Genomic DNA, 21,120 nt, shown 5'->3' with positions numbered 1-21,120 from the left:
ACATAAGTAGCTCAGGACGGAATTAATTATCTGCGAACCCGACACAAGTCTTAACGGTTTCTTGTGTAAAAGAAGACGAAGGAAGCATGGTTCGATAATTTTATGTCTCTGCTGCAATGACTGAACGTGCAATAGCTATAATCATTGTGGGCTAGTACGGCAATGAAATAAAAAAGTGAAGAAGCTTTACTATCTCAGTTGTTTGTAATAGATTTTTTATCATCGTAATCTTTGTTATTATGGTACATGGTGTATGGGACCGGTGGCCGTGCAGTGCTGCGCCGCGGTGTAGGGTATCGTAGTAATTGGATACACTTACCGTGGCGGCCGCGGGCGGGTCTGTCCCCGTCTGCCGCCCGGATTTATCGTCGCTACAAATCATTGCGTTCATCTCACCAGTCTTTCTATCCTGCGAGACCTTTAACTCGCAATAAGGGATAACTTACGTACTCATACCTTCAATATAGTGATGCTGATGCTAGGTATTCACATTCCTTTTAACTAACCGTTCCCAATCTTTAATCGAGCTCAACGTATATCGAACGAACGTTGATAAATTGTTTCCTTTCTCGTGGAATGTGACTGAGATCTTCAATCTGAGAATATTCTATTCATCTTTATTAGTTTTGTTAAGTTCCTTAATTACTGCGTTAATTTATTGTTATGTAATAAATAGAAGATAAAGCGCAGAGATAAACAGTTCGTTTCTTTTTATAACGAAACCATTATTTATTGATTGCATCACAGTTCCACGAACCCGTCTTACTAATTATAAAAGCTCGCCCATTATAGTCCTTTTATTTAACACATATATTATCAGTTGTTAAGAACACTTAAAATAGCCCGACAGAATAACATACAGTCATTAAGTTTGGTTTCAATAAATTGTTGCTGCGTATAATTGACTTCGATCCTCTGCATAGTAAAAACTTGATGATATATCGCCCATATTTATTTCTACTGCTAAGTTTTACCCTCAAGGTTTTATATCAAGGATATTGCTATTAAATACAAGTATAGGTCGTTGGTGGTCTTCAACGGGGGAAGAAATCAATAAATCATAAAGTTATTCAATAACGCTATTGATATTTATTTAACGACATCCAATAAATATTGTTTCCCTAATAAATCGGTTTCTTCCAAATGTTCCAAACATGTTATCCACATACATCGTAGAATTCGTCAGTGCCTTCTCAATCACACTAAATCTGTTATTTATCATCGTTTTTGTCTGCCGCTTAAACTGTTCCATGATAAATGAGTCACGTCAACCGTGCGACTATGAATCAGCGTCTTTAGCTGGTAAAAGCTTTCGTTTACCTTCTTCTATTTCGTTGATGCCAAAATTCCTACTATTATTTTCTATCCTAGACCTGTCGGCGTTACATTGTAAGACTAGCACGACAAACGTCTGCAAGGTTGCCAGACAAAAGTACCATGATATGTTGTTTGACTTCTAATTGACTCTTGAATTCCTTCGATCGAGTCCGTGACAAGTGAGCTGCGGTCCTTTTTTTATAATTCTTAGGCGATTATTTATCAATCATGCTTCCGTTAATGTGTCGATTTTGTGCATATATCATGTTAATAATCGTGATCAGACATTCGCTAGGAAGTATTATTTAAACTTGTTTTAGAATGTTTTTTTAATTCAGGTCAATGTGCCAAATCCTTTCATTTTAATAAAATAATCGTTACATATGGTTGCTCTTTTACGATCAGACCTGTACGACGAAGTTTTTCGCGGTGTCTTTAGAGTTTATTTTGTACAATATTGTATAGAGTAGTGCTATCTGAATAAGAAGTGACAGGATAAATAAACTAATATTAGTTTATTTATCCCGTAGCATATGCCGTAGAGTTGATCGATACTAATCATGGGTCGTAGTCTTAGTACCATACTTTTCTTTCCAAAATTGTATAGGTATTATGAAAAATTCTGCGCCGTTTTCTCGGAATGTTCTTTGTAATTAATTAGTAACTTCGTACAATTGTTTGGTTTCTGTCACGTGGTTGTAAATAACTTCTTACAGAAAGTACAAAATATAAGGCTTCGACGCAAATTGCGTAAGCCCACAGGCTTTCCTTTTCCCAAGCTTGTTCGAAATCCGATACCTCGCTTCTCACACTTTCATTGGTAATTTAGGGTTTTAAAAACAGTTCAATAGTTTTCACACTATCTTATTTTTTTGTTTTAGCTTTTTACAGGAGTAACACGTATTAGTTCACGGCACATATTGTTTATTACCAAAAATGTATATAAATTTAAAATAAGCGATCTGTAAGAGACCAAACCTAAAATTAGTTATTTTGAGATCTAGTTAGCAGCCCTATCAGCTATCGGCTGATTATCGCCGCAGTATCTGGGACAACCTCTAGATAACATACGTGTAGGTACCTATTGTATCTTTTCATTATAATTCATCAGTCCGATTTTCTGTACAAACGGCACTGCCAACAGTATGTATGAAGTGTAGTGAATCCAATCCATGCTACGTGAAACCACAGGGTCGCCGGATGACGAAGCCAGCTTCCCTCTGCGTCATAGGATCACGCGGCGGCGGTGAGGGGCGAACGTGAGCTGTCGAAACGGGGTGAACTAACCACGGTGCTTGCCGCGTGACCTGCGGTTTGCTAACTACACCCTGGACATATGGATACTATATTTATGTTAAATTAAAATGTATAGGTATAGTTTATTGGAATGATATTGCGCTACCAGGAACGGGAGGTGTGGATGTATAAGAGGCCTTTTTTGCCCCGCAGTGAAACAATATACCAGGCTAGTTTTAAATACGAATAAAGGAAAACTCTCTAAGTGGAACACACTGACGCTTCGGGCGGGTGAAACCATAGAAGGGGTTTAAATCCTGTCCGGCAAATCTGAAAATCCTTTCGTTTAAAAAAAAAACACTAAGTGGAAATTTAAACCTACAACTTTGGATTTTTTGCAACTTCAAGATTTACATTTTGCCATTTCGGTAGTGGGTGACCAAACTTTTACTTGGTGGATCCATTACATTAATTTTCTCTGTTTAATCATTTCAGAAAACAAAAAAAAACTACTGGAATGCATTACCGCGTGTCTCAAGGTTGCTTTAACTCCTCGCAAAAGATCCCGTGGGTTCTTAAAAATGACATCGTGAATTTTATTACCATTGAATAAAAAAAATGCGCCAATTTTCATGGCTCCTAATCCTAGCGATTGAAAATTTAGGATTTTATTCCGTTTAGAACATAGCCTTTGTGTTTTTTCAGACGTCCAGCTATATACTACATTTCATTCAAGTCGGTCTAGTCCTTTTAGCGTGAAAGTGTAACAAACACACGCACGCTCTTTGACTTATATTCTTAATATTAGTAGGAGGCAACTGCAGATATTAATTCTCACATAAAGAAGTAGTTCGGCGCTACCTTACACGGCCACGCCCCGGGCTTAGTGTAGCAGGCGTCTTGTGAAATTGAAAAAATAATTAACTGAGACCGCGAACCGCTTCATTACAAAATTGAACTGTCTTTTAAACGCCTACTGCATAAATTTTATTAACATTAAAGCAGCTGCAAAGTTGCCTGACAGCTCGTTCGCTTTCATATCGCTTGAATAGATACCATCGGCGTAACTTATTCAACGGTTCGTCCGAACCTCATTATTCATACTTACTAATACAGCCCTCGAAGATAAGTAACTGTAGTGATTGCGATTAATCGAAATTAGTCACTTTAAAATGCAAATGTCAACTTTTTACTCACGCGATTTGATCGTTTGCGACGAAGCCAAAAGATAAATAGTAGACTAGACACTTCATTGTTGTGGCAAGTTTGACAACTACGAGGGGCACACTGAAATGATCGGGAATAGAATATTTCGGATTCAATTACAATAAAACCTTTTTTAGAGTTTGAATACTGGCCTCTTAGAATCTTAATGACATTCAAACAATAAAAAAAAATGTTTAAAAACAAAAACTATGTTGGTTTAAAGTTGCACGTCGTTAACAGAAATGGAGCTCACGCGTGAACATTTCCGTGCCATAATTTATCACAAATTTCATCGCGGCTTTTCTCAAGATAAATGTCTCAGCTAACTTGTTTCGATTTATGGTGTTGAGCCACCGAGTCAAACGACAATATACCGCTGATATGCCGAGTTCCGACGCGGTCGTGTGTCGCTCAGCACTGTTCCTTCTGCAGGTCGACCAAGAACAGCGGTCACGCCTGAAAACATCGCAGCTGTGCGAACTATTATATTAGATGACCGTCATGTGACATACGAGCAGATTCGGGCTGTTATCAGTAACGGAATGACTGCAATTCAGTCGATATTACATAATGAGCTGTGTGTAAGAAAGCTAGTTTCCCGCTGGGTTCCCCACAATTTGTCCGAAGAGCAAAAGGCGGCTCGTGTAGATTAGTGCCGGAATACTCTGCAACGCTTCAACGGAGGGAAGTCAAATGCCGTTTATAATATCGTCTCCCTTACCTGAAAGAAAACATCAGTCAGCAGTTTGGGTCTTCGAAGACGAGGTCAAACCAACGAACGTGGTTCGCTCCCGCAGCGTTTCAAAGAAAATGGTCGCAGAAATGATAGCCGAATTCCGAAAAAATAACCCGAAACGTCGCATCATCTTACATCACGATAATGCGAGCTAAATACGGCTCGGAAGACAAATGATTTTTTGAAGCAGGAAAACGTTGAGCTGATGAGCCATCCTCCGTACAGTCCTGACCTGAGCCCAAACGATTTCTTTACATTCCCTAGAATGAAAGATTTATTACGCGGTCAACGGTTTGAAGACCCCGAAGCAGCTGTGGAAGCGTACAAATCAGCCATTTTGTCAACATCAACTTCAGACTGGAATTACCGTTTTAATGATTGGTTTGCACGAATGGAAAAGTGTATTAAGTTGAACGGAGAATACTTCGAAAAACAATAAAATACAATTTAGCTATACCGTGCATGTGGTTTTTCTTATTCCCGATCATTTCAGTGTGCCCCTCGTAAGAGACGAGTGTTGTTACTAACATTAACAGGATCAGTGGTAGGTATGCCATGTTATTATTTATCGTAATGTATAAGTAGATTGAAACATTAAATACTAAATTATGTAGGCTACTTTCGGAATTTAATGATTTCGACAAGATCGACCTTCCTCACTTCTACCTATCCTGCTCCACATCTATTAACATGCATAAAAATATTTAAATACTTGCTTGGTAATTGATCGAAATAAAAAAAGAAACATTTTTTGCCCCTACATTTGTCGGCCGTCTTATATTAAACACTTATTCTTATTGGTTGACCTTGTATTGAGTGAATTGTACATGATCCAAGGATTTTCGATGCTAACCTGCTCAACAAAGGTATATTTTAGTGCCAAGTTTTCTTATTCTGGTTTCAATTTTGGGAACCTTGAAAGAATTTGGGATTTTTGGGTCATATTGTACCTACATATTTTACTTTAGGTCAGTAATTTAAACCAACAAAAAATTTATGTAATTAATTTCAAAAATGTAATATACTCTTGTGAGTAAAACAATAATGTAGCTCAAAAGTTAAAATTATACAAGTACTACATAAACGGGTTACATTTCAATCATAACACATCGATATTGACGCTAGAAGTACGAGCATTTATGACGTGTATCTTTCCACGATAGCGTTTCGATCTAGGTCAGTTATAATCATAATAGGCGATTCCATATCTCAGGCGGGGTAGTAACCGGCCTTGTCCAAGAGTGAACCAGTTTTTTCTATCATTGGAGAGAAAAAGCGATTACTTTCCTATTCAACAACACATCATCCGATGCAGCATGCAATTAAAAAGAGCTAAGCGTTTTTAAAACCTCGTTTTCTTTATATTACATAACATTAAAATGTGTATACCTATATATGATTCTCTGACAATTTACGAACACCGATTGAATCCAAACTGATTTGGTATCGGAACCGCTTCGTTCATTGTTAATTTGACAAGCCACAGGTTTGCTCGAATTGACACAGAAGGTCACGTTGTCCGGCTGCGAATCTCTTTGAAGGTGGGTAGAGAACTTTATAGATATGCCATTGAACCTCAATATAATATGATTGACGTGAGGTGTTAGGCGTCATTCTCTTACATCGATGTTGCGCAGTGTACATGTACACAGCATCGAGGCTCATATCAAAACCACATCCATGTAAAACCAGTACGCACAGTATTGTTTGATAAATTTTCTCTTTTCTCGTAAGAGTAAACCAATATTGTTGTCAACGTGTCTTCATTGAGGTCACAAGGTTTACGATTTCACTCGATACGTCTAAGTAGTTTTAGTGACTGACGACTGGCTCTTGTTGGTTTTGGAAACCGTTTGCCATACAGTCGTCGATAGTAAAATCACATGAAATGTTACCTTTTAATATTCGAGGATGATTGTGAAGCGATCGTAAGAAATTTAATGTCACTCTATTTACGACGTCCTAAATATGAATCCGGCCTTCAGCCGTTTGTGGATATAGAGTTTCCAAAGCGGTTATTCGTTCTTCTCGTTAAATATAAATTTCATCAACGTCAGACAATAAAAATTTTCTTCATATTACCTATGTCTAATTTTAAATGTAAATTTATTATTTCTCGCAGGCCTAACGTTGTTCGTAAACCGTTAACAGAAGCACAGTATTTCGCCACAGAAGCACTTCTGAATTTTACTATCAATAAGAAATTTAATCGCCATGTACACGTAAACATTGTAGTAATTGTCTCGGGTTAGTGGTATTTAATAGCTGCCCCGGCATTGGTGCTCCGCTCGTGGAGAGAATGGAAGGTTGTCGATCCGCACACACCTTACCGATCCGACGTGCAATTTGCGTTGCTGCAGCATTCCTGCCCTTAGCGATTGCAGTTTATCGCATAATTAGACCAGCTTTGAAATGTTAGAGCCTGTTTACTACTGTTATATTAATCGATCGAGACACATTGCCTTTTTATTGGCTTGTTAGTGAGCTGAAAATTTAATGAAAGCAGAAAACGATTTGCGAAAGAATGCAGCTACCATATAATTATAATTATACAGCAACGCTCCGGCTGGTTCCCAGCGATTTACATTTCGCCTTGAACGTTTTTTTATTCTGGCCAAATCTGATCGCTCTCCTGCTTCTTTAAATCATGCGTTGTTACTTGACAAGTTTATTTGTCCGTTCCGGTGTTTTTTTATCATCGTAAATGAACCGTAGGTATTATGTTCTGAAATAGACAAAAAGTAGCCTTGCGTTTGTGGAACACGAAGCTATTTAGATGTAATGTAAATCTAAAGGGCAAAGGCGTGGCGAAACGTACTCGTAAATACTTCTGGCTGGGTGCAGCAGCGCAGCAGGTAACCTTTTAGGTGTTATTCAAAATGCATCCCAATCTAAATTATACGCACGTCCGTATATTTTCTACTGTGGAGATCGTGTCTCGCTTGACCCTTACATGGCTGCTATGAATTACGACGCTCTTTTACAAGTCATAAAGATAATCTTCGTGCTCATTAAGGTATCCCTATTTATTTGACACATCGGTGCCCGTTTATATTTGGTAGGCTATCTTGGAACATAACTATTACTGCTTAGTATTATTGATGTCCTGCGTTATAACTGTGTTGCTTAGTAATACTGCCATTTGCAGATTAGATGTTTTAGTATAACAGCACCTGTGTAATACGAAATCCGCGTGGGAACCTCAGCGCGCCCCGGGCGTTTGTTGTGCAAGCTCGGAGGCGCTCGGCAACTGAAGTTTCGAAAACGGTTGCGCCCGCGCACAGCCATGCAATGTTTCGCTAGCTGACGCCGATGCTGTTACATAAAAGAAACATAGGGTCTTGGGACTTTTAGTGCTAATTGGCAATTTCTAGAAAAAACGTTCAATACCAATGGGTCATTTTCAAAAAAATATTGATTTAAAATAACTTAAAATAATAATTACTTATTATTTGACATAAGCGATGATTTTGCCGTCTTGCAACTCTTTCTTATGTTGGTCACTTGTTGATTATGATAACAAGCTTTCACTTCGTTTTCGCAGTTTTTAACAGTAATAATGGGTGCTGTGCTAACAACGAAAATCAGAAGAATTATTTATTTAATAAATACTAGTCCAAGTAATATAAGATACTACCTAGCTATAGTAGCTATTGCCCGCCCTCTGCGTCGAAGAGGTGACAGACCCCCGGTATTTTGTGGCGTAGTCTCTAGCTTAAATTGACAACAAATAACACTATATTTCTCTTTAAAGTTGAATTTATATTCTAAAGCATCGGGCTGTTAAGCGAGGCCTCTCTTTAGTTTAAATGTTTAACATAATTATAATGTTTAACTATAAATGCCAAGAGAGACGCGAATGCCGTTCACCTGTTTCCACCTGAACCAGCAGAACCATACTCGCGATGTAGCAGCCTCAATCCAATCAGCGCCGCTTCCTACGTGTAAGCACGCTAAATCATTCTTAAACGCTCTGATTCTCTGTGAATTGGTCTTCTATGTATGCTTGTTATTTTTTAGGGTTCCATACTCAAAGGGAGGCAACAAACCCTGTTATTGAAGCTTCGCCGCTTGTCTATCGGCCACCGATCGTCTTATCACAGGGCTGTATCTTGGAAAAAGACATTGGCAGGAAATAGCCACGCAAGAGAGCCATTTGTGTCTTGCTTGGGTGGGACCCGGGTTTTGCAGTTTTTTTTTTTTCGGTAATTAAAAGCCAGATGAACTCGCGGACTCTAAATACTTTTATATTATTGTAATTGTTGTTATTACTTACCCTGTTGATATGTCTCACTGCTAGGAAAGGACTTACGTTGTCCGCCTGAGCCTACCACTTCGCTATAACTACAGATAATAACAATAACTTAACAAGGTTTAAAATTAAAATGAATGTGTAAAGCAGACGTGTTTTTTCTTCTAAGGCACGGAACTTTTCTCAAGCCAGTCTCAAGTCGCACTTAGCCGGTTTTTTTTTTGCTCTTAATACAGCAGTTGCAACGTCAGGGCAGGCGTTAACATCCTGATTGAGGTAATTCCTGGTGAAAGAATGTCAAGCTATAATCTGCTGTAATTAAATACCGATAGATGCGCGAGTACGTTGGTCGTGGTCATCTTTTACCTAGTTGTAGTAGATACAAAGTTTTCACATTTAATACATGTCTTATATTAGTAACCCATCGAGTTAAATGGTTGCCACCAGCAACTTTATGTGTGTTTGTGGCTCAAGTTTGGCACTTTATCTGGGTTCACTTGTTTTACTTACAAAACACATTGATTAGTTTTTCTATCTTACAACTTACTTAGCATAGACTTCTAACGCTAGTCGAATTGTTTTTATTAAATCAAACTAGCACCGACATACTTTTTTTTTGCATCTGTTATAAATATTTTTCTTATGAATGAACTGAATAAAATCCATGATCTACGTGACTTCTCAGTAAACACAAAATTAACCGCAACTCCATGGAAAAGTATTAATTTGCTTGAAATTGTCACATTATGCATTGTTTAACCGAATCGTTGCATTCAATCGCCATTTGTTTTTATTTACCTCCGTGCGTACTATGAAACTTCCATCCTGCTCCAGCTGAAAGCTTTTCTAACGCGTTAGAAAAAGATAGAGTGTGTGTCAGTGGGCGCAGGTCAACGGCCGGCATACATTCGCTTATCAGCCAGAGGCCGGCTGTGACGTCCCGACACCTGTCGATTTCTACATCTTGATTTAATATATGGCGCCTTGTCGCGGACCACGAGAAAGTTCCACTCTGGTCCACGCTAATTTATGTTCAGAAACACGTCCGCGGCTCCTGATATCCGATAACACGCCGCGACGTTAATCGGTTGCCTTATTACAGTTCCACGACATCATCGTAACCGGTGTGCCATTAATTATTAATGAACAACTAAGTAGTGTTTAGCGACTCATCTAATAGAAATCACCATACAATTGGAATGCATCTTGAATTACGACGTTTACTTGATAAGATACGTAGTTTCAAGAAATCACCTGGGATGCTGCGTTCATCTCTAACTGCAGCTTGTTACATTACATGCTTTTAGCAAAGTTATTTTAAACAAAATGTACCTGATGCACTTCGAAAGATTGAACAAAATATTTCGCTTTGGCCTAGGCTGCTTTGTCACCACAACCTTTAAACCTTACGGCTTTCTAAATTTAGGTACAAATCATGATTTAAGTAATGCTCTCAGAGGCTAAAAAGATATTGAGACTGAAACAATGATCACGTATCATTAGGAAAGTACTTGAGAAATAACACGTCCTGTCGCTTTCGTAAACACGAAATCTTGACGACCTCCAAGAACCACAAATTAATATTCCAAATCGTTATTACATTAAATTATCATGTAATTTTTTTCTGTCTTGTGTAATTGACTATAATCGAAGCGTTCTAATTGTGCTTCGAGTTGCAACGAAGAATCGATAAGTAAACTGGTTATTTTATCGTTTCAGGTACGTACACATTGGCTGTTCAAAATATTTTAATGAAATCAAGTAAGTTACATCTCTGACATCCATACTTCAGTAATAATAATAATATGTTGTGATATTGCTAGCAAAATAATAGCTTTTCTCCGGTTTCCAGCCTACACGAATGAAACAGGTAAGATTTTCATTTTTATAATACACATAACTTGTACGAAGGTTACGTTCAGTATGTATGTCCAGTGTCACGATTAGCATTTGTCTTGTTTTGGACTAAGACTGCAAAAGGTTGTCACTTGGCTTACGAGCCGGCGTACCTTGGCTTTGGCAGATAAGGCAGTGCCCTCGTTCGGTATGCGGCAACCTTCTGGTAAACGCAGCGTTCTAGAGCGGACTCAGCGTAGCCTAACTAATCAAAGCCCCGCTCATTAAGCGAATGGGTATCATCCACCACGCTCCCGAGCACGTTAGCGTTGCAACATTTCATACATTCTCTTCATAACGGCCAAGGACATTCGCGGACGGCGGATGACATTGTTTATTGTTTCTGCCTTCACTTGTTTTGTTACCAAAGAATGACATGTCATGAATGAGTTGTTTCATTGCAAAAAGCCTCTAAGCACTTGGGAACCCACTATGGAGTAATTGGCGATTGTTTCGTAAGAATGGGATGTCAACAGAACGTAAAAGGTTTCGTTCGATGGCGTCGATGTCCGTAAACTTAACTATAATTATGTAGAGCTGGAATTTATCTTCAATACCTTCCACTGCGAGCTAAGCTGACTCCACGCGAACCCTGTTTAATTTACATCAATCGACTTCACAAAAGTTTGGTGAAGTAAGTACTTCCATACAGCTGACCGACCGAAAGGAGTCCGCAGCGCTCGCAGTGGAAGGTGGGCATAAGTACTGTCTACTTAATTTTTTAAACTACTTCCGATCAAATGAAAGGGCGGTAGGCCACATTTTTGGTTGATGGTGTATCCTACCCTACTACTGCGTGCTAACGTGCGTGCCTGCCTCTATTTGTTTGTCACTCTTTCGCTCTAAAACTTTTTTGTTGATTGTGCTATAAGAGCTAGGTATATTCATATCATATTTCAAGTTACTACGATGACTGGAAGTACACATCCACCCATTACTTTCTTTCCCATTATTAATAAAAAGGGTAGGTACTGACAGAAAGACAAAAAAATTATCCTATAAGGCTTCGTTTTTGCCGACTGAGGCACGGAACCCTAAATATTGTGCATTATTTCTTGACAATTAAATTGATTAACCAATTCGATTACGGCTGTCGCCATTCGCTTTTTAGCCCGCAAAAACGTGTCGGTTTAATCTTTAGTCGCTTCCTGGTTTTCGACTGCGCAACCCTAAACCAAGAAGGCTTTGTTGTATTATTTAGATGAAGGCATGTCGTTTGCATTCGCAATTGCGATCTTGGCTAATACGCAAGGTAATTGTGATTTGTATTATAGCATGCAGTACCTACTTGCCTTTCACCCTGCGTCGTTTGCTGCGGTTTTCTTGCCTTGATCGTGTTTTATGGAGTCATCTCGGTTGTATTTTACGATGGCTTAGTAATCTTGAACAATACGCGTTAATTTTACTGTATCTGTGGGTCTTTTTATGGCAGCTTTATTTTTCAAGATGACTGAATGTTTGTTGAATGATAATGTCGTATCCCCGTCGAACCCTTCCACGAACTAATGGTATGCTTCGCTCATGTGAGAGAATCCGAACTTTGAGCTTAATGTGCGATCTGTTGGACATTACTTAATATTTATTATTCGTTGTTGGTAGACGCGTGGTCCGTTGCAAAGAAGTACATAGTATAAGACAGGCTTGCGCAGACCAGAGTTGACTGCGAATCCAGGGTTAATTATGTCCAAAGTTATATGCAACTTTTAAACCTACCCCGTGTTTAATGATTAATTTTTACTGTAGACAGCACAAGTAGCCCTGAGTGGAATAAAAATACAATCTTTAACCGACTTCAAAAAAGGAGGAGGTTATCAATACGGTTGTATTTTTTTTTTATGTTTGTTACCGTCATTTATGAACCGATTTGTTTTTTTTTTGCGTTCGTCTAGGAATGTCTTCAATTAGGTCCCATAAGCACCAAATCAGGATCTGATGATTGGATCTTAAGGAAATCGAGGGAACTCTTCAAATGTTCTAGGTTCACCTAGTAAATTGGACATATTTAGTAGTAACTCGTGCATTTTCTCTTGAAAAACATCATTCGGTGAAGTTTCGAAGGACGGGTTTCGAAGGAGACAATACTGAAGCGACATACAAGCTCACGAGTTTTGCTGGTGGAGGAAGAGTACGAGTCGCGTATTATTTATCAAATTATCTCTCAGTTTGCCCAATTTGGACGTTATGTTATAATAATTCTAATAATTATGTATTCTGTAAAAAAGATCGTCAGACAGGCAATGTCAGTTGTCACGCGACGCCCTTGCACGTTGCTTGGATGGCCAACGGCTGTATATAGCCAGATTATGGTTGACTAGGCTTGTCTTGTGACACAGAAGACAGGTTTCATAGTTTCATTTACTGTACTGACTGAAACATTTTCCACGTTATACGGTATACCTAAAAAAGTTAATTTAAGAAAAAAAGAAAATACATTTATTTAGATAGATATGTATGTTGTTTTCTGTAATCGAAGTCATCATTCAAATAAAATTGTTTGCTTTTTAGGGTTCCGTACCTCGAAAGGAAAAAACGGAACCCTTTTAGAATCACTTTGTTGTCCGTCCGTCCGTCTGTCAAGACCCTTTATCTCAGGAACGCGTAGAGGTATCAAGCTGAAATTTATATCAAATACTCAGGTCGACTGTCCCTTGGAGCTGTAAAAAAATCAAACTTCTAAGCCAACGCAATCAAAAGATACAGCCGTTTATGCCGCAAATTTTCGAAACTCGCAAGGGAATCAAAACCTACAGGGTACTTCCCGTGAACTCAGAATCTTGAAATTTGGCTTAAAGCAACGTCTTATAGCACAGATAAAGGAAAATTGCGAAAACCGTAAATTTTTAGTTACATCATATAATAAAAATATTTATACGGCGCGCGAGTCTGACTCTTACTTGGCCGGCTTTATAGAATAAAAGTAAATATAATTATTATATCCGTTTCATATCATAATTGTTTCATGTCTTTTCCTTGTCGCTTTTAATTCTTCACATGCACTGGACAATGACGTAAACTATTTTCTTCGTACACGACTCCACGGGCCGTTATATTTGCATTATAATGAAGTTAAATTTCTTTTGCACGATTTCTCGTGAAAAAATGATATCTTATATTCAATACAACGTGTTGATATAATAATTACTTATTTTTTAATGATCGTTAACGTTAATTATAGGTAATTTGTGCACTTTGTCACAGTGATAATAGGTAATTTGTGCACTTTGCCACAGTGAGATATTTATCGCACTTCAAGTGGTCGGTTCAGTGTATTGTCGACTATTTAATAACTATTTTTGCAATCTATAATCGACACTAAACCGCATTTACATAAATATATGAACACAAAGGGGTTATAGTGCAAACCAAACGCGCGTGCAATGATGAAACTGACTTGAATGAGCTATTATAGCGCAAATAGAAATCGTTGATTGACTAGCAGCAAAACACAACTCGAGTTTACATTACACAGCTAGATTGACAGGTGAATTAGAAGCCCCATGGTGAATGCCGAAATTGAAATATCAAGGTCCATTCGAAGGTCAGCAACTGAATTGAAACTTTTAACAGACGAGAATACAATAGAAACATGCAGAGAAATGTCTCCTCGTGAAATAATAATTGCACGGACAACAAAATGTACTCAGCGTTCCGTTCACCCTTGTTGACCCCTGTGAGCTTTAATAATTTAAAAATTCTTTGTCCCCGAACGTGGCTCGACTCTTTTTTGTCTACAACTTGCAAACAACGAGGAAAATAACCATTTCGAAACCCCGTAGGGTTTCCTTGTACGTATACATTCTTGATTATAAAGCATGCCTACAAAGTAGCTGGTGTTCTGTTTTAAACAGCATGGGTGAATTGAATACATAAACGCGTCAGCTCCCTAACATTGCCCCTTATACTTTACACCACCTTTAACCGACGTCAAAACCCTGCTTTAAAAAAAAATGTGTGTCTGCTAATGCTAGTTTCCATAATTCCGTTATCGTCATCCCATCTATTTCTATACCACAAATCCTCGAATATTCAACCTCGGTGTGGAATTTATTATTATGCGCTCTTTTTGTCGTTCTAAGCAAACCAATCTTGCAATTATCGTTAAAAATTATATGGCTTATGACATGATTTATTAAATAATATTATATTTAATAGAACTCATGGTCACGATCTGTTCCAAGAACATTCTTAATATTTTTTTTTTATTAGCCTATTTTTGTGTCCCACAATTTTTGTCTTAACATTTATGAATGAAAAAAAAGAAGTACTCTAATCCCAATACAATTAAAATATTTAGTGTTTAAAATAATGTTAAGCTGTTCGTGTGATAATGAGACACCTAAGAACTCATCAAAGTACAACAGCGTATTGTATGATCGAAGTACATACAACAGTAACAAAAGTGGTTCGAAGTAAAGTATTTAAATTCACAGTTTTTTTTAATGATCTGAAAAATTTGGGTCATTCTTGACACCGTGTATTAAGTACGTGTATTGAAGTAAGTACAATACAATTTGGCGGTATCGGTATTTTAAATAATTCATATGATATGCTAAACATATCAACGACAAAAGAATATGATATTAGCTTGTTACGCGTGCAAATAAGATATTAATAGCGAGGTTTGCACAGATGTCTTACAACCTACCGTGAATAATGATTACAAACAAGTTACATCGAAAATCTTCAGCGACGGTTCCATAGATTGTCTTGTAATTATTCTAGCTATCAGTTGTTCGAATTGTTGTGAGTTATTAATTATGTCTTTTATCGAATCTTTTTGTGATTAGCATTTAGTAACTTATTTCTTGCGTGGTTCCCACAATGTCTGTGGTCTTTTCAACATGATCAAACATTTATGAACTTTAACTTTAAAAAAGAAATTACATGCTCAAGCAACCAGTATACAATTAAAATATTTAGTGTTTAAAATAATGTTTGCGCTCGTGTGATAATGATATTATAGAACACAATGAACAAAGTACAACAGCGTATTGTATGATCGAAGTACATACAACAGTAACAAAAGTGGTTCGAAGTAAAGTATTTAAATTCACAGTTTTTTTTAATGATCTGAAAACATTTGGGTCATTCTTGACACGAGCGTGTATTAAGTACGTGTATTGAAGTAAGTACAATACAATTTGGCGGTATCGGTATTTTCAGAAAAGCAAAACGACAAAAATAATTCAGTAGGAGGAGGCCGGCATCAGATATGCGATATTTGTAAACATACTCAACGCTAACAAACAAAAGAATATGAGTTATGTACAGCTTGTTACGCGTGCAAATAAGATATTTGGTTTTAATAGCGAGGTTTGCACAGATGTCTTACAACCTACCGTGAATAATGATTACAAACAAGTTACATCGCAAAATCTTCAGCGACGGTTGCCATATATAATTCATAGATTGTAGAACACCTTGTAATTATTCTAGCTTGATTTATAGATATCAGTTGTTCGAGGGATTGTTGTCGAGTTATTAATTATGATCTTCCATATCTCATCTCTTTCATATCGAATCTTTATTGTGATTAGATACATTTAGTAACTGTTTATTAATTCAAACAACAGATTTCTTGCGTGGTTCAAAGAGATCCCCAATGTCTGTGGTCTCTTACTCAACATGTATACTTAATCAAGGCGCCAGTGCGCACTGTGTTGGTTCAATATCGAACTGGTTTAGGCTTACTTTAATAAAATTTGAAATTATCATGCGGTCAAGCAACTTTAGTAATTATATTTTTATGCTAGTATTGGTTTGTAGCAGATTAGTAGGCGCGACGATTTTCTAATGCAACTCACGTTCCAACGTTAAATATTTTCATGCATTTATTTGCTCCTAGAAAAAAAGGTTTTATTTGTCGATGTATTTTAAACCATTCTCGCGGTCGATAAGAATAGCATTAATAGTTCAAAGAACAGTTTATCATTCTGTATTGATGTGTGTGACAAGCAAAATGAGAATGACAAGCAGATTGAAACGCAAACTTGATATTACAGATGCATCGGGATTCCAATGAATAAATAATTTTTCCATTTGCTGCCGACGTTATTGTGAGGCATCTTTGCGAAACTACTACAGCTTTAGGCATTTAAGTTCCTGGTAAATCCTAGGATTACAATTTTATGTACTCAATTTTACGGTCACATTACGAGTTATAGCTGTTTTGGATAATAAAACTAACTCGGTTACAGATTTTATGAAGTCTAATTTAATTTTGTCAGTGGTTTAGTAGTTGCTTGGGAAATTATTACAATTTTGGAATTTTTAACTATAAAATTTAAATGATTTACGTCCCTGTCGTCAATTTAGTTTTATACCACTTTTCGTCTCTATTGTTGAATAGTGAAAAAGCACATCGTCCATAAATCACGTAGTTTTTTTTTACCCCCTTCCGCACCAAGATTTTCGTTGCAAGATCCTTTGCAGTGGCTTAATAAAAAAAAACTATATTTAGAGAACATGATATCTTGGAAACACACATGATCTATCTACAATACATCAAGAATGCAATTATGTATTTATCTAAAGCCAACGTCTAGCTAGAATATACAACGGCCAAAGTTCTTCTTTTGATGTGTGATTTAAGTGGCTGCCAATCATTAAAAAAAAAACACTGCATTTTGTTTTTTGGATTATTTTATAAATTATTCATTGTTAACATCGATAGTGTGTAACTTAGATTAATAGCAATAAATGGTAGACATTGTATTTTGTGTAATTCTATGTAATGTTTCGAAATATATATATACACTTTTAATTATCTACAACTTCTCGGGATCCTTAAAAAGGTATTTAGAATGAATTATAGAAATACTTGAAGCCTATAACATGATAGCCTCGAATTTTTTTGTGTTTGCTTGACATTCGACAAATTATAGTTACTCTAGCAGTTTTTGCGTTAAAGCAAGTATGTATAGTAGTAAGTATATATATATATATATATATTTCGGTTCGGCAGTCAGGTTTCTTTGTCTGATCAAATAATAATATCAATGACATGTATGTTCCTTAACACTTTTTGTACATATAATATATCTTGAACTTGCCTCACGTTTCACGTCCAATGTTTTTTGAAACCTCAAGTCTTGAAATGTAGATACTTGCGTAGTCGGTACTTATGATATTATTTTTTAACGATATGCTATTGTACAGTAATTTAAAATATCCGTTATGTATCATCTAGTTAATAGTATCGAAGCCGAGTCTCTAGTTAAATATATATCGTTTCGTATGTTCACTACTCAAGGTTCAAATTGTGACTCAAATCATTTTACAAACTTAAAACAATTTTGCCGCTAAAAATGAATTGCAATTTGCGGGAACAAGGATATCATTCGACTGCTGGTAAAGGTCACTTGGTTTGAGGAGACCGGTCTGCCTTGAGCAGTGTAGTTCACTTTCGTAGGTACTCGAACTGCACATGGCCCTTGTGGCCTCATTTCTTAACGTTTGCTTTGTTCAAACTGCTCAAAGCCCACTGTGGCGATGGCTTCTTTGTCACCTTGCGTTTTTAAAATTATTTTATATTTATTTCTATGTAAGTACAAGTGATCTTGTGGTGCTATCCTTCGCCGTATAAGTTTTTATGTAATGAGTAAAAAACATGCCAGTGGTCACCTGATGCTAAACGATGACTGCTGCAGATTAACTTCAACTGAGAAATTATGGAGAATTATGTAGTCTAAAAAGATATCTGTTTCCAAATGCATGGCCCGATATAACAATTAGGTTACCTCACCTAGATTAGAACTGTAGCGTCTGTAGCACTTGCAGTAGCACAGCTATTAGACTGAGAGGTGGCAGGATTTTTTTAAACGATCATGGAAACGGTTAGATTTATTTTTATAGGTTGTAGAGTGGTCTGCTGATGTAAATAATTTTGGTCTGCCTGCTCACAGTGGTTACAACGCAACTTTGAGATATAGCGCATAAAAGAGGCTTCATTGTTGTGAAAAAAAAAACGATAACAGAAATGGTCAGTTTTAGTACATATTCGAAGTATGGCGTCTCCGCAGGTGAAACGAATCGGTTTCCCTGCTCTCAGTGGTTATATATCGGAGCTATGACGCGCGTCACGCGCGCAAGTCGCTTTATTGTTATGAAAAAAAAATGATAAGAGAAAGGGTCAATTTTCCAAGTATGACATCTCCGCCGCTGAAACGAGTTGCTCTGCCGGCTAACTAGGATATCAAGTCGATTTTCCGTCCTCATATGCAGCTTAGACAGTTGGTGCGATCGCCGAAGGATAAGGAGCCCCTGAGTGGCCCCGGGGTATACATGATTCCGTGTTCGTGTGGCAAGAGCTATATCGGTGAGACTGGGCGTAACGTGTCTACTAGGGTATCGGAGCACATACGCAGTATGAGGAAACAGGACGACAGGGGCTCTGCTGTGGCCGAGCATTCAATGGATTCGGATTTGACGCATTACATCAGGTTTGATAAGGTGTCTGTACTTGCGAGAGAAAAGTTTTTCATTCCGCGGAAAGTGCGTGAAGCCATTGAGATTGGTCGTCATCCGAATATTAACCGGGATTGCGGTTGGTCGGTACCCCCGAGTTGGAAAACAGTATTAAATACTCGTGCTGCGTCATCGGTTGGTGTGAACGTGCCTTTACGGAGTGATGTTGTTAGTGTTGTGTGCTACCCTACATTAGACATTGATAATAAAAATGACGATAAGAATGCGGGTAGTTGTGCGCCGGTGTTAGTTTCGTCGGACAGTCGTGCGAGCAGAGCGGTGGCGCGTAGTGTGCGTGTTGCGGCAGCCGCCGGTTCGCGTGCTCCTGAGAGGAAGGGCTACGAAATAGCCCGAAACATGTCGAGCTAAACTCGGTTTAAGACGTGAGTTATCCGTTATAATAACATTTAATATTAAATAAAAAAAACAAAAAACCCGACTGCCAAAACTAAAAGGATGAAAACAAGTGTAGTGGTCTAGAACTCTGTTAAGTAGCTAATTTAAAGTTCAACAGTCGGGACCCACTCAAAAACTCTTAGTACCTAATGGGTCCCGACTGTTGAACTTCAAATTAGCTACTTAACAGAGTTCTAGACCACTAGACTTATTTTTATCTTACTTTAGCTGAAATAAAGGAAAATTTAACGTATTGTTATTAAAAAGTTCTCGGATTTAAATCCAAATTTGTATAATAATTTCAGTGACAAGTACCTAATATATCTTACAAATACATAATGGCATATTGGCATGAGGATTAGGGCCTCCCACTAGAGAGTTGACTAGACTATTAAATACGGATTACCCATTTTAGATCTCCTGCCGGGTAATTGCCACGTTTTATTGGTTACATTAAAATCCGCATTAGTGAATAAGCACCGTCTTCAGTAATGTATGTGGTTGGCGCTGATACTCGTAACATTTGCGATTTTAATAAAAGCAATAAATATTTACGCCCGTTTGGCTTCTCATTAACGTCAAGCACCCGCTCCGTTGCCCCGATTGTCGGCCAGGACGTTCATTGCTTTCCAAATGGACGAGTCAGTAATGGACGCACTGAACAACAAGTAGGTACTCAACTTCTTTTCCTTGTTGCAAAAATCAGGGAAATAATTTAACGTAACTTGGTCAATAGTGTCAATACTGTTACCTATTGTTCCAATATGGCCATCTAACTCATGGTCCGCAACCTGGTAGAAGGCATTTATAACCCCCGACGCAAAAAGAGGGGTTTTAAAAAGCAGGGAAATAATGTACCTAGTAATTTGAGTTTGATTACATCCCTTCGTAACTTGGTCCAATACTGTTAGGTACTTAATGTTCCAATATGGCCATCAAACTCATGGTCCGCAACCTGGTAGAAGACATGTGTGTGTGTGTGTGTGTGTGTGTGTGTGTGTGTGTGTGTGTGTGTGTGTGTATGTGTGTGCGTGCGTGCGTGCGTTTTTCTTTAATTTGAAGTCAGGTTTTCTGGCAATGGTTCTTAGACATGTTTCATCAAAATCGGTTTAGCCGTTTTTGAGATATTTAACTTGCTGACTGTACTTTTTGTTGAATGTACTTGCATTGTCATCCACATTACATTTGCATACCAAATTTCAAGTCGATGCGATTAACCGTTGAGGAGTTCCGTCCTGCAGAGACGATCCTGGCCGTACTACCAGGCTATCACTACCAGATTATTGTATTGTCATTGTCACGCAAATTACATAAGTCTGCCAAATTTCAAGTCAATCCGACTACTGGAAGTTGGTCGAATTTTTACTTTAAGATTTGATTGATTACAGACAAACACCGGGACAGGTGAATGAAACTACATAAAAAGTTGTAATAACCGAACCAACAAAAAGTTGTAAAACTCCCGACTTTGTCACTTCAAAGTTCAATATCTTAAAAACGGCTCAACCGATTTTGATGAAACCATGTCTAAGAACCATCGCTAGAAAACCGGCTTTCAAATAAAAAAAATACCGCATTCAAATCGGCCCACCCTTTTAAGACCTACGGTGCCATA

General features: G+C 37.7%; 1 protein-coding gene across 4 annotated transcripts in view; it reads left to right on the top strand.

Annotated features, from left to right (window-relative positions):
• twin (CCR4-NOT transcription complex subunit 6-like twin) overlaps positions 1-21,120 on the top strand; it is a 141,830-nt gene that overhangs the window by 46,815 nt on the left and 73,895 nt on the right. For 2 of the 4 annotated variants that reach the window (XM_074096093.1, XM_074096094.1), the window contains exon 1: positions 19,190-19,492. The exons of 1 other annotated variant lie outside the window; for it this stretch is intronic. Coding sequence is in view for 1 of the 3 variants with exons in the window: in XM_074096091.1 (XP_073952192.1) it covers positions 10,600-10,617 (18 nt within the window). In the remaining 2 variants the exon portion in view is untranslated. Of the gene's footprint in view, positions 1-10,599; positions 10,618-19,189; positions 19,493-21,120 lie in introns of those variants that run through there. One more of the 4 variants, XM_074096091.1, reaches the window with a different exon arrangement.

The sequence above is a fragment of the Choristoneura fumiferana genome, chromosome 13, assembly GCF_025370935.1.
Source record: "Choristoneura fumiferana chromosome 13, NRCan_CFum_1, whole genome shotgun sequence".
Taxonomy (NCBI): Eukaryota; Metazoa; Arthropoda; class Insecta; order Lepidoptera; family Tortricidae; genus Choristoneura; species Choristoneura fumiferana.
Note: the sequence above shows the minus strand (reverse complement) of the source record. Positions and strands in the feature narration are given on the sequence as shown.